The sequence below is a fragment of the Mauremys reevesii genome, linkage group 9 (genome assembly GCF_016161935.1).
Source record: "Mauremys reevesii isolate NIE-2019 linkage group 9, ASM1616193v1, whole genome shotgun sequence".
NCBI lineage: Eukaryota > Metazoa > Chordata > Testudines > Geoemydidae > Mauremys > Mauremys reevesii.
In genome coordinates, this window is record NC_052631.1 from 25,392,100 (window position 1) to 25,406,859 (window position 14,760).

A 14,760-nucleotide genomic window follows, 5' to 3' on the forward strand; every position below is an offset into this window, starting at 1 on the left:
GGACCCAGAGGAACTCCACTCACTTTTGGGGATAGGTGGTGAGTGAATAAAAGGAACAGCCACTTTGCATAGCATGTGCCTCTCAGAATCCAGTGGAAATGCAGTGGACAAAAGGAGCAGGGGTTAATTCTCCACCCTGTGGTCTGCACTGTATCTTCTCCACAGAGGGGGAAAAATAGCACAAGCTCAGCTGGAATGACCAGTAGCAAACCCACTTCTCCTTAAGAACCCACGCTGCCAGATGGGAGGAGTGCTGGCCCTTGGCAGAGCTGTGGTGTACAGGTCCTGGGTCCCCTGCCTCCACTGTTCCCCCATTTTTCCTCATGAGGGAAGGATTCAGTGGCATCTTGGCTACAGGAAAATCCCTACCATGGGTTTAATGTTGCAATAGTGTAATGCGACCCTTATTAATAGATAAAATATTAATATATGGAGATATACCTATCTCATAAAACTGGAAGGGACCTCAAAAGGTCATGGGAGTCCAGTCCCCTGCCTTCACTAACAGGACCAACTATTATCCCTAACAGTTTTTATTATTTTTTTTTGCCCCAGATCCCTAAATGGCCCCCTCAAGGATTGAGCTTACAACTCTGGGTTTAGCAGGCTAATGCTCAACTCACTGAGCTATAACAACATTCTTATTATATGGTTCTATAAAATAATAACTCAATCCCAAATTCTGTCCTCAAATGCACATGGGAAGCTATCCCTAAATTCAATGGGCGTTACTCATGTGCATCCAGTGGCAAAATTTGGCACTTGGTGTCTTTAAAATTAAATTTTCATTAGGCTACTAATGCATAAACTGGACTTAAACCTGATAGTTTAAAAACAACAAATTTAAATACCCAAGATATCAAGCTATTGAAGTTTCTAAAGTGCCCACAGCCCACATACAGTAACTAGATTACAGTTGCTTCATTTTGTATTAGACATTATCCCTCCTGGGAGCACATGGGCATAAATGAGGCAACTTTGACCCTATGGAGCTACAAAATGCAAATATACCATGAACAGTCATTTGTTTCTGTATAGATCATTGTAGCTCTGTTTAGGTCAAATATTCATTTCTTTAAAAGGTAATTTTTTTAAAAAATAAAAAGTGTTTATCAAGAGCTTTTATGGATCTCTAAATAAATAAATAAATATATATTTAGAAGACTACCAGCAAAGATGCCAAGAGAAAATAGCTGGCTCAAGGTTCAAGTCCAGCCCATCACACTAAAGAGTTAAGTCAGTACTGTCAGGAATACTTTGTGTAAGGAGGTGATTGCCTGAGTCCAGGTCCTAGTAAACAGGACTACAAAGCCCACAATTACCATTGTCACTAAATGGCATCATTCTCAGCAGCGTCAGCAAAGGTCTGAATGGAAATGAAAACTGTATTCGCCTCACATACCTAGAAGTGGTTCCACTAGGGTCAGCATGAGAGATGTGGTGAGAGGCAGTTTAGGGGATTTTCTCTGCTGATGCCAGTGCTGTGAATAGCTGGAAGGGGGTCCTTTGGTCTCAAGGCCTGTCAGGCTGGTTACCTTTCACTACTATTAAATTTATTTTAATAAGATTACGTCCCAAATGGCAGTAGTGTTTACCAATATATTTGGCAAATTCCCCCAGGAGCTATGCAACACTGAGCAAGAAAACAATTTATTTCTGGTCCCATGACATCCAGCCCAGATCCTCCTCGGATGTGATTACCCAACACACACCATGCTGTGATGTTGCAGGTACAAAGTAGTCATGCTGGAGCACTGAGTTAGAGTCACTCTTGTTATCCTGTGCCATGATTTTGTAGTAGCTCTATCTACTCTGAGGCGCAGAACGTGTGCCAAATATAGTAATGTTAAAAAAAAAAAAAAAGTGGGGACTTAACGTGAGATTCTGTGGACCAGCTCCATGTTCCCGCTGAACTCAGTGGTGGTTGTGGTAGTTGTGTCATCTCAGAATGGTGCATGTCAGGGACTCACATCAGAATAGGATGGAGGTACTGGTTGTTGGTAGTTCTGAATGTCACAGGACCTGAAAGAAGGAAAATAGAATAAGTTTTAAGATAAAAATGTACTTAATGCCCCTCCTAACTGCACCATGGAAACTTCCAGGGCATAACTGAGCTAAAGTTACTGGAATGAGGTGCCTTGCCTCTGCAAGTCACCTTTAAAAAATAATCCTGATTACATACAATATTACCACGATGGACAATAGTGAGGTATTGGGCTGGTCTCTTAAGTGAGTATATGCAGGCAAGATGATTCAAAATTAACTTTCCACTGTTGTGTGGAAGGCACAGAAACAGTCCATGTTTGGAAACCAGTGTGCTGTAGGGAGAATGGTGTACCCCACAAAGGAGCAGAGCGGTGGGCATTCTGCCACTTAAGGAGGGTAAATACTGCCTTTGAATTTCCCATGGAGTTGTGCAGATCCTCCCTGCCCCTCATTATGAGCTGTACCTATGTCTTACAATTGTATCCCTAAAATTTTGTTGCTGCTCTTGATTTTTAAGGTCTAATATACATTAATGAATAGCCAATATGGTTTAGCATAGTTTTGATACACATTTAAAAAAATAAAAGTGGGTTGATTATATATATTTTTAAAGTATCTAAATACAGACTTATCTGAATCTGAGAATTGACTCTCTATTGAGTATGTGTGTTTCATGCTTCAAAAAGTTCCTAATTAGTGCAACATTTTATTCCCTAATTGAAGGAAAAAAGAAAGACCACAAAACTGTGAAAATAACATGATTTTAAACCCATAAAAATCCATTCATTGAACAATCTGTAAATCCATTCTGACACTATCCTTAATTCATCTGCCAAGCACACCAGTTACACACCATGTACTGTGGGGCTGATTCTCATTCCCTGGCAGCATAAAGGAGCCTTAGGCTTTGTCTCCACTAACACTTTTGTCAGCACATTTTTTGTCAGTCAGGGGTGTGAAAATGGATAAGTTTCACAGACAAAAGTGCCTGTGTGGACAGAGCTATGTCGGTGGGAGAGCTCTCTCCCACTGGCATAGAGTAGCTACACAGGAGACCTTACAGCAGCTCAGCTACAGCGGCATAGCTGTGCCACTGTAAGGTCTCTAAGGTAGACTTGGCCTTATAAATGAGAACCAAGGTCTGTACATTCAACAAAAGTTTTGTCACAAAGAGGAACATTAGCCTTGATTTTTTGCATTTGCTCTACATTTTCTTGGATTTATAGGATTAAATGAGATTTTTAGCATTACTGTAAAATATTATGCTTGCTAAACAGTAGCTTAATTTAGGTGTAGACTGCACATCAACAGCAAATGGTAGTCCAAAATGTCTTGCAGCGCTGGATCTGAGAGTTTATTATAAAAGATGTTCCATTAGAGTACAATTACAACAATTCAACCATGCCATTCAATTTTTTCCATTAATGCTCAATTATGAAAATATGAAAAACAGAATCATTTAAAATGTTATTAAACAACACTTCACATTTGTACTTAGTCTTCCAATAAATAAGTTAAATAAATAGTTTTTGCAGGTTAAGTAGTTTTATATTTCTGAATGTAAGCTGCTTAACAATTTAGTCAAGAGATATCTAGAGCTATTCATTTTCTGCATGTAGTCAGTCCTTGGAAATTAATAAGCAAGATAGAAATAGTTTATTTTTATTCCTAGTATAAAGTTTGTGGGAGCTGAGGATTTGTTAAAACCATTTACTGATTACATATCACACCATTTTGTGCACCAGATTCAATAATACTTTCAGACACATTTCAAACAATATCTATGTGAAATAAATAAGGTTCTGTTCCCCACAGATTCTGTCTGTGCTCAACTCCTCACTGACTGATGCATTACACAATGTATTATTCTGCCCAATTTTAGGTGACCATTTTACACATTTGCGTGAGACAAATTATGAAGGTATCCACTCCCCAGCATGAAATTATTGGCAGTGTATTGCAACATTTTGTTGATACAGTAATTCTTTATTCACAGTAAAAAAAAAATGAAGTTTATCTTTTTTTTTTTTTCTGATTCCAACAAATATTGTTCTTTAACCCATTTTGATAAGAATTTGCCTGGGAAACAACTTGTGTTATCACACAAGATAAGAAAGTGAAAAATGCTTGTACCAAATGAAGGTTAAGATAAAAGCCAGAGATATTTGAATTATGTGGATAAAAATTGAAGTGTTTTCAATAATAGAGTTTGTTACCCATAAGAGAATTCACACAAACTTCCAGCATCAGATGCTGAGTGTCAGAGCAGCAGTGAAGTATTGGCCAAAATTTGTAACTCTAAAGAGCAAGCCTCTTCCAAATCTATAAATTTGGTCCTGCCATTTGCCCAAGCAGAGCCCATTCCTGCAGTCCTTATTCAGGTCCATTATTTGGTTCTTTCCACTGAAGACAATGAGTGTTTTACTTCAGCAACGACTAAAATATTGGCTATTTAGATATACAGTGCCAATTTTTGTACTCAGATTTGTAGGTGATATCTACACTCAAAATGTACTGCGATTGTGCGTGCATAGGTAGCTGCTTGCACAAAAAGCAAAATAGACAGTCTCTGTGCAAACATCCGGGTGAAATTCTGGCCCCTCTAAAATCAATAGCATTGACTTCAACATTGCCAAAATTTCACCCTTAGTTTTCACGTACAATCACAATAATTTGTGAGGGTCATAATACACATGGGCCTGGAACTTATCCTTATAGGAATCAAGTCTTCAGAAAAGATAGAACCAGAAAGGGCACCACTGAGCTACCAAAATATTATCATTTGCTCCAAAAGTAGAAGATACAGAAATCACAAGATAATGTTCAAGATTGCTGCATCATGATCTTAATGTAAACAATTTTTTACAGTGTAAGTGTAAAAGAAGAGGCTATGGATGGAAGTATGGACAGAGGCCCAGAAAAGAAGTTTATTTTTCTTGGATATTTAATTTTTTTAAAATCTGTTATTATTAATGGAGAGAAAAGAATTAATAACAACAGCACATTTGAAACTATTTTTTCCTCTATGGGATTTGTTTTGTCTTATTTTATTTGACACCAATCAGGAAGATATACTATTGTGAGCATTTTTTTTTAAAAAAAGGTAAAAACAGAAATCTGATGCATTTTCCCCCCCATTAAGATTAAATTTTTTTTACACTTACTTTGCTTAAGTTCTCCTTAAATTCACAAAATGAGACACCCCCAACACAAAAAGAGCAAGCTTGCTGGCCAGTTCAGTAGATTTTCCCCAAACAGTCATGGCACTAGAGCATCTAAGTGTGTTAAAAACGGAAAGTTTTGTTTTGTTTTTTGCAACTGCTTGCAAATCTTTTCCATTCACATACTCGTGTCTCCATTCACTTTATATTCTGCTAAAATATTGAGAGTCACTTCCTCGCTTTTTGATTGCACATTGAGCTCACTTCTTCTAGACACTTTTCTGGTTGCCCTTGAAAGTCTACTTCGAAAGGTATCACCTGCCAAAAAATACAGAATAGGATCTACACAGCTGTTGAGACTAGCTAACCCCCTTGTCACTTGGTAAGTAGCATATACTTTGTCATTGAAGGCACACATTTGTGGAGTCTGAAAATCCAGTCTGGCTCTTAGATTCAATGTCTTCATCACATGAAAGGGAAGATAAGACACGGCAAAGACCATCAACACAATAATAACCAGGTAAATTGATTTTCTCCTAAGAGGAGAATTGTCCAAATCCTTGTAAATCAAAGCTTTCACTATTAGTCCGTAACAACCAAGAATCAATATGAATGGGATGCAGAATATAAACACAGTGGTACACATGCTGTAAATGAAGTAACTTCTCAGATAATCATCAGTTGTAGTATCATAACAGGTAATGGTTTTATTTTTCCTTAGCCCAGTTCCAGAGTAGAACAATATAGGAGAAATCCCAGCTACAACAATGATCCAAACAAAGGTACTGATGTAAACAGCATTCTTTTTCTTCAGCCTCCCAAGTGATTTCAAAGGATACACTACCCCTGTGTATCTGTGCACACTGATGCAAGTCAGAAACAAAATGCTGCCATACAGGTTCACATGGAAGATGAACCGTTGCAGTTTGCACATGATATCTCCAAAGATCCAGTCAGTTTTATTGAAGTAATAAAAGATGAGGGCAGGGAGTGTCAAGACATACAAGAAATCAGCTAATGCCAGATTAAACATGTAAACTGAGATGCCACTCCAAGGCCTCATGTGGAAGACAAACATCCAGATCGCCACACTATTGCCCAGGAATCCAGAGATAAAGACTAGAATGTAGACAGTGGGCAGGTAATAGAACTGGAAGCCGGTTTTTGTTAGGGAACATTTGGTAGTGGCATTTCCTAGAGTCCAGCCAGTGTTTGACAGAATGTTGGTTTCAGTCCCATTCAAAACAGCTGAAAAGAGGACTTCAGTCATGATCTCTCCACTAAAGTCAGACAGGTCTGGGGGTAAAGCAGCAACTGTCTCTGGGGGGACAAGAAAGCATCTAAAACAAAAAGGCAAAGAAAGACCCAGTTGGAACCTAGAATTTTTTGTTGTTGCTTTTATTCAAACATTGTCAGATGAAGAATCCATGTACACTTGTTCAATTTTATGCATCAATCATTCAATTATTTTTCTCCCTTCAGTTTAAGTCAGCACAGGGCATGAACTTTTTCTATTAAATATTTAAACCTGCCAAGTGTCACACTTGGACATGACACAGGCACCCTCCCTCACCCCCAGTGAAGACTGCCAGCATCCCTGATGGAATTTAACACATCCAGGTGGGCTGCTGGGAGTCAACAGGGTCCTGCTACAGATCCTTCTCCTCCTCCCTGCCACCAGGAGCTACAGCACAACAGGGGGGTCTTCAGGGAGCCAGGCCAACTCTCCTCTCCCTCCCTTGTTACTCCCCTTGCTAGACTCCAGCTGACATGAATCTGGCATGAGCAAAGAGGAAACAGTGAGGGTAAGGAGGAAGTGGCAGCTGCACCAGTGCCCCAAGGACAGGCATCAGGGGCTGTCAGTGTTGATGGGGAGATGATGGAGTGGGAGTACAGACTGCATTGGGAGTAGAAAGGGACAGGAACTGAAAGAGGGAAATGAAGCAGGCAGGAGCCAAAGTAGGGAAAGGGGGTGGGAGACACAAGGGACGGATTAGGAACCAGCAGAAGCGGGGCTGACTGTGGCAAAGGCGGAAAGGGTGTCAGAGAAGGGAACGGGGCTCAATAGAAGAGGGAGAGAATGGGCCAAACGGGGACAAGCTGAAGGAGGCTAATGGGGGGAAGAGAAGGGCAGCCTAGGGGAGGCTAAAGGGGGCAGTGGCGGAAGAGGGAGGCTGCTCCAGGTTCCCGCCCAAAGCAGTGATTTATATTGCCCCCTTGGGGTGAGCCTAGAGCCCCCTCCCGGGACTCCGCTCCCCCAGGCCATCTCGCGGAGCTTCCGCTCTTCCATCCACCTCAGGCTTCGGGCTACCCCCAAACTCCCCCCTCCAGGACCCCTTTAAGCGACCCCCTACCCCGCAGCTCCCACCACCTGCCCTGGCCGCCCGGCTACCCCCGGCTCCTTCTCCCTCCGCGGGGAGGACGCAGAGTCCCGCTCCCGTCTCGGCGCACGAGGGAAGCCGGGGCGGGCTCGGGGCAGCCGCGCCAAACTTGTGGGCGCTGGCGGTGCCGCCCCGCGTGAGCGCGCCGGGGCAGGGCGAAGCAGCGGCCAACTTGCCCCGAGCGGCCGGGTCGCTCCCCGCCCCGGGCACCGCCGCGCTCCCTGGGCGACCCTACCTTCCCGGCAGCTCAGCGGGTCCGCGCCTCGGGGATCCGGCCCCCGCCCTGCCGCCGCCCGCTCGGCCGCTCCGGAAGGCAGGAGAAGGGGCGCCCGGGGGGCGGCATGTGCCTCTCCCTCCCCGCGCCGCCTGGGAGCGCAGGTCCCCGCCGTGCCACCTTGAAGACTCGCCGCGGCGCTGCTCGGCACTAGGCGAGGGCGGAGGGAGCGGGAGGCGGGAGCGGGCTGAGGAGCAGAGTTCAGCCTCCTTAGGCGGCGGCAGAGGCGGGAGTGGCCGCCACCCACTCAGCCCCAGCCCAATCGCCGGCTCCGCGCCGGCCCCCCTCCGCTCCAAGCCCGGGAACGGGACGGAGCGCAGCACGCAGCAGCGGCTCCGGGAGAAGCTGCTTTCTCACGGGCGCGTGTTAGCTCAGCCCCACGTACCCTCCCTGCTGCCACCCAGAGCGCTGTTGGGGGGTGCGAGGGGGGAGAGACTAGAGAGAGCAGGGAAGGACCCAGCAGTTATGGGTAGTTTCCTTGACCAGCTGGCTGTAGCTTTCCGAAGTGGGAAGGGAGCGCACCAACCAAGTTCCTGACACCGACAGAGTTGTTCTGCTACAAACAGCAGCCATCCCTACAGATACAGAGCTGCACATAGACGGAAACCCTGCGCAGTCACCTTTACAGAGATAGTCTCTCACACACACACACACCTCTCTTTACTAGCATCTACGTTAATAGTAAACCGCATTTTTGGCATGAACATGTCATTTTATTACAGCTCTATTTAACGCGATTACACACATGCATAACTTCAACCATAGCCAGACTCACACACTGATGTACGATAACCCTCTCAGAGGCACTGACAGATAGAGCACTGACACCCATTCACACACACTAACGCTCATTTACATACCCATAGGCACAGAACTACTCGGAGAAGTGGGAACAAAACACCCCCTTTCAGGAGGCAGATGTAAAGAGAACATATGCAGACAACGGCTCCCTGTTAAACAAATGGGGCTTTTTTTTTTTTTTTTTTTGTCCTTTGGATTTCACTCTGTTCATGCCTTAGTTGTTTGACAGTCGGGGAAAGATTCAGATTCATTCTGACCAGATGTGTGATTCTTCTAAGACCCGGAGACTTCTAAAAGTCTCTTTATTCATCTTAAAAGATTTGTAATTTTTGTCTTTAGTGAAACTTTTGAAGTATTAGTCTACGATGGAAATGCCTAGAAAAAATAATTTACAGGTACCGACTGTAAACAAAACACAGTATCAGCAGTCCTAGAAATAAATGGTATGTTGGTCTCTAGTTTAACTTTGTGCACCAAGCACTTACTTTACTTTGGAAAAGTAAAGTAACGTGTATTTTCTAGGTCAGAATGTTATTATTGTGTTTCCTTAACAAAACAGAATGAACTGGTTTCAGCCATCTGGTTTCTTGCTCCTGTGTTAGTAAACTGTGTGATGTGATACATACTACAATCACATCGCTGCTAACTTGAAATACAGCCATAGTTTAGCACTATTACTATTTCTTGCATTATTTATGTATACAATTTTCAAACGTGAAAGTCTCTCCAAATTACATAACTAATTTATTGAAAGCTTAGTAGGGAAACCATCCAAATGCTCTATCTCCAAGAATACACAAATGAATGCAGAGAGGAATTTTAAATTGATCACTTCTGAGAGTAAGTTACACAAAAATATAGTTTAAGCAATGTTTTGTTTCTGAATGATAGAACCTTTTGCTTTCTATACATTTTGGTGGGTTGTTTGGTTTTTTATTATTATTATTATTTTGGTTTCTCTTTTGCAACATTTCAGTAGCTACAGACTTACTACTTTAAAGCTTCCCCCCCCTCCATTTTATCCCAAATAAGGGAACATCTGAATAGTATGTACCATAAAAGTATAGTCTCATCTTACAAAATTGTTCATTGGTGTCCTCTCATTTAAAATGTTAGCAAAAATCTCATAACCACAGTGTTCCCACAAGAGAACCTACCCACGATGCTGGTTTAGGAATGAGATTACTGCTTTCATAAGAGGATAAAATAAACTGTTCAGTCTTGTAGTTGAATAAAGACTTGGATTGTTGCTTTAGGGGGAAAACAATGCAATACTATTAGCATGCTAAAAGTCTTTTAAAATTGCCTATTTATTGTTTTACTATTAGTGATGTCATTAGTCACATTAGTGATAAATGTTTTGTAATAAATATCAATCTATCTAGCACTGTAAATTTACACAGCATTTTAGTGGTTAGAGTCAGTTATAGTTTAGTTAGGTAGGTGCCGTGCAAGCCTTCCTACACACATCGACCAAAACAGACGTCATGCCTGACAGCAATTTCCCTCTTTTCCAGTCTAGAGCAAACTGTGAATCATACCAAACCATTGTAGTTTAGTAATATCAGCAAATATACTGTGAGAACTAAAATCCATTGTCATGTGTTACCTAAGCAGTGTTTTAAGTTCTGAATTCTAAAGGTGAAAGGCCTTAACTGTGCATTAACTCAGTGTCCCATAACCACCAATTAAAAGAAAATGTTTTAAAAATTCTTACCCATAACTGAAGTACTGTAAGTGCTTACAGGGCTTCAGCTATGCTCTGAGCCTGCATCACTGACAAACTGCCAGTGTAATGAATAGTCTTGAAGACTGAAATACACCAACATTTTATTTAATGATAAATTTAAAAAACCTAAATATAATGGAATTGAAGTACATATACTGGAACTACAATTACTAACAGTGTATCAGTAACAATATAAAGAAATTCATGTAGAACAATCATCCTTTCTGCTCATAGTTAGAGGTGATGAGAGGGATGTGAGGCTCAAATCCTGACCCCACTGAAGCCAGTCACAAAACTCCATTGACTTCAATAGGGCCATGAGTTCATCCCAAGTATGTAAGAGGAAGAAAGAAGTGTATGTAGTAATATTCCTTAAGAAAACATGGAAGCTACTATTTATAAACAATGAGTGTTTGAGATTCTATGCACCAAATTAATCTTTAATATGACTTTATTAGAGATGATTAAGGTATTAGGCTCTGCTTCCCCCAAAACACAAGTGGCTTCTTTTCACAGCATCATCCCATTTGTTAACTGTAAAAATTACTGTGGAATTTCCCATAGACCGTGGTTAGACATATTAAAATTTGTATTATGGGAGCGCTTAGAGATTCCTACTTAGATTGGTGCCCCATTGTGCTGGGCATTGTCCAACCACACCGTAAGAGACAATCCCCTACCTCAATGAGCTTATGGTCTAAGCCTACAAGACAGGCAGAAAAGGAAAGTGCAAGGACAACATTCAGCATTACTGTCAATGGAAACCTGCTTTGCACCTTCTGCCACCTCTATGGAGGATATGGCATGATCACAAGCTGAGGGAGTAATGGGTCCTGGGGTTGCTGTATTGCCAGGGAGGACTGGAAGAAGCTGGCAGTTAGCACAGATGGATATTGCTCTACTCAGATGGAGACAGACCTACAAGACATTTGAGGGTATTGATGGGGCTATCCCCATATATACATACACCTGGTCACTCTACAGAACGCCAACACTAGCCCCGAACACGTGACACCTCAGAAATGCTGCAGGTTTAAATTTGTGGAATTCTGCCTCCCCTATTGGATTTTTCTGCTAATGGACATGATCTGTCCCCATGCCAATCCATAGATACCATCATTTCAAAGTCTTTTTTCAGGGAACAATCCTCCAGGTAGGATTTCTTGCAACTAGAAGATTTTGTATGTATGCTGGTCAATGTTAGGTCATTTTACTATGATTTATAGATTTTAAGGCCATAAAAATTTCATCTAGTAATTCCTGAATCAAGCCCATTAACTAGGTGAGTTAGAACATATATTTTAGAAAGATGTCCAGTATTTTTGTAAAGACTCCGAGTGACAGTCCACAACATCCCTTGGTAAGTTATGCCAATGGTTAAATTGCACTCACTGTTAAAAAAGTTTGGGTCTTAATTCTGATGTACATTTGTCTAGCTTTAGCTTCCAACCATTTGGACTTCTTATGCATTGATCTGCTTGATTAAGGAGCCCTCTACTATCAGAAATCTTCTCCCCACATAGGGACTTACAGACCGTGATCAGATTGGTACATACCCTTCTCTCAGATAGACTAAAGGAGCTCAATCTATTTAGTTCCTCACTTTAAAGGCAGGTTTTCCAGATCTTGAATCATTCTTATATCTCTTTTCTGAAACCCTTCACATTTTTCAACATTCTTTTTGAAATGTGGGCACTAGAACTGGACACAGCATTCCAGTAATAGTCTTACTAATGCTGTATACAGAGCTTATAGCACCTCCCCACTCCCACTTGATAGTCTCTAGATCATGTGATTCAGCCACATTATTGCACTGGGAGCTCATGTTTCATTGGTTATCTCCCACGTCTCCAAAGTTCTCTTCAAAAATCACTACTTTCCAGGATACAATCCCTTGTTGGTAACTATGTCTAAATTCATTCCTTGATATAACTATCTTAGGGCTAGTCTGCACTACAGGGGCTGTGTGTGGGGAAATCGATTTAAATTATGCAACTTCAGCTACATGAACAATGTAGCTGAAGTCAACGTACTTGGATCTACTTACCGCAGTGTCTTCGTTACAGTGTGTTGATGTGAGCCGCTCTCCAGTCAATTCCCCTTGCGCTTCTCGTTGAGGTGGAGTATCGCGTCAATGCTAGAGCAATCGGCGGTCAATTAATCGCGTCTATACACCCAGTAGCGTAGACAAGCCCTCAGTCATTTAGAGTTTCCAAAAATGGGGACTTTGGAGAAACATCCAGAAGTCTGAACCCTTATCAGGATAGAAGGCCCTGTGATCCTCCATCCTAAATAAAGGGACCATTGGCCAAACAGGCTCTAGCTATGGTTGTCTTCTTGGAGAAGGCCCCTTTGAGCAGTTCAGGGGATGGGGGGAGACTAATTCTTACACTATGCACCTTAAGGGGAAGATGAGAGGCTTTTCCCCCTCCTTCCAGGATCTTTGAGAGCAATTCCCCTTCTCTCTCCAGGATGAGTAGTGGCTTATGATTTCCCACTCTCTTGCTCCCACATACTTCTCTTGCCCCTGGAATCCTTCCATTTTTCTTATGACTGAATTTATCCTATTTCTATCTTGCCTCATTTTCTCTCCATTTGGTCTCTCCTTTTTCCCCCCACTCCTTTCATTCTGACTTCTCTTTTTATGCAGATGTCAGAGCTTGATGTCCAGATTCCATATCCCGAGGAGAGCCTCTGTACCAAAGCAGGCTAGGCATATAAACTTCCCCATGCACATGTCAGGTTGGGCACTCTTCCACCACGAGTTATTGTCTGCAATGCTGCCCCATAGTCACAGCGTGGGGAAGAAGCCAGGCCAAGTCAGTGCATTGTTGTAGCAATTCTGGATGAGCCAGAGGGTAGCCTGTTGAGCCAGGTGTAGGATCTGTGATCAAGTGAAAAAGGAAGCAGGTGCAGTGATGTACATCTGCATTTACCTAGTGTGTTAGGCTCTTTCCCAGTGCTTCCCCTCTGTAAGGAAGTAGTTTTCAGCTCCCTGGCAGCATTGATCATCTGTGCATAATAAAGGGCCAGTAGCATTTTTGTCCAGGAGTGCGTAAGCTGCCATAATAAAAGGGGTGTCGAGAAATCAGCTGTGTTGTCACACCCTAGTCCACAGGAGTGGGATTGCTCCTCTGAGTATGAGGACCTTTGAATTGGCACTGCATGTTGTTTCCTCTCTGAAAATGGGGCAGTAGTCAGCTGGAGATACAATAGGTTGGTTTCATTTGTCACAGCTCTCCAGGGAGACGTAATAGTAATGGCATCCCTTTGAAGGTCTGATGAAGCTATGGGCACTAGCACACACAGACTGGAGGTTGGGGTATAATTCATGCAGGCTCTAATAATATGACTGGCCACATTCAATGCCATGTCAACAAGCTGAGTGTAGTGGCTCACACACACACACACACACACACACAGGCTGCAGAGCAGTATTCAGTTGGAGCAAATACCAGGGTCCATACAAATGTATGAAAGACAGAGGAGTCGTCTCCCCAGGAGGTTCCTGATATGAAAACTATCTTCATTTTCAAGTGTTCCAGAAGCAAGTCTACTGCAGTCACCTGGGGCCCCTCCCCCAATCACTATGAAAAAGCAAAGTTAGAGTAGACAAAATGCAAAATCTGAGCTCAAGTTCTCCACTCTGACTACTTGTGTCTATCACTCTTTCACAGGAAAGAGTCTTCTATGCTTCAGCTTCTATCTCTGTCCCTGTCTCTCACAACAGTCTGTCATTGCTTCTCTTTCTGACACCTCTTGTGTCTCTGCCCAGTTTGAGAGTTGGGCTGGCACCCATAATATGGCTGTGCTGAACAGGAGCAGACCAAGGCAGGGAGGATGCTTCTGCTGTAGTGCAGGATACAGATGAAATGAGCTGGATTTCAGGAGGCAGCCTGAGGGGGAGTGAGGAAACAACAAAAGCTCAATTGCTTACCAACTTTAAGTGTGATGGCAGAACTCCCTAAGCACCAAGTGAGCGCAAAATCCGTAGGTGAAGGCTCCAACAGGAGGTCTTGAGTACATTCTTTAATAGGAACCGCCCCAGATTTATAAACCATTAAAGCTAATTTAAACTAAATCCTCGACTTAATGGGCAGCCAAACAAATAACACAAAGTGGGCTGAATACAATTCCAATTGCTCTAACCCATGAACAATCGACGCATTTGACTCAGCCTCACGATAACCCAGCAAAGAGGAAATTACAGTAATCGAGACTTGAGATCATTAAGGCACGTGTTGCCATCACCAGTATGTCTGGAGATAAATAAGGGCACAACCTATGCAAATTGCATAGCTGAAAACCACATTTCTAAAACCAGCTCCAGTGCATGGCTTTCCATGGACAGGGCATGCTCAACGATGCCACAATATTTAGCTTGATTCAGTGACCTCCACATGAGTTCCCTCAAATAGAGGAGATATA

The 14,760-nt window shown here is 42.6% G+C and overlaps 1 protein-coding gene across 4 annotated transcripts in view; it reads right to left on the reverse strand.

The window, feature by feature from the left end:
- Positions 1–497: 497 nt before the first annotated feature.
- Positions 498–14,760, reverse strand: part of P2RY1 (purinergic receptor P2Y1) — a 78,281-nt gene continuing 64,018 nt past the window's right edge. Inside the window, exons 1-3 of one of the 4 annotated variants that reach the window (XM_039489501.1) lie at positions 7,764–7,893; positions 5,151–6,487; positions 498–2,022 (exon numbers count right to left, since the gene is read on the reverse strand). In XM_039489501.1, the coding sequence (XP_039345435.1) occupies positions 5,326–6,417 (1,092 nt within the window). In that variant the 5' untranslated portion in view covers positions 6,418–6,487; positions 7,764–7,893 and the 3' untranslated portion in view covers positions 498–2,022; positions 5,151–5,325. Of the gene's footprint in view, positions 2,023–2,255; positions 6,488–7,763; positions 8,107–14,760 lie in introns of those variants that run through there. The other 3 variants (XM_039489502.1, XM_039489500.1, XM_039489498.1) reach the window with 3 other exon arrangements.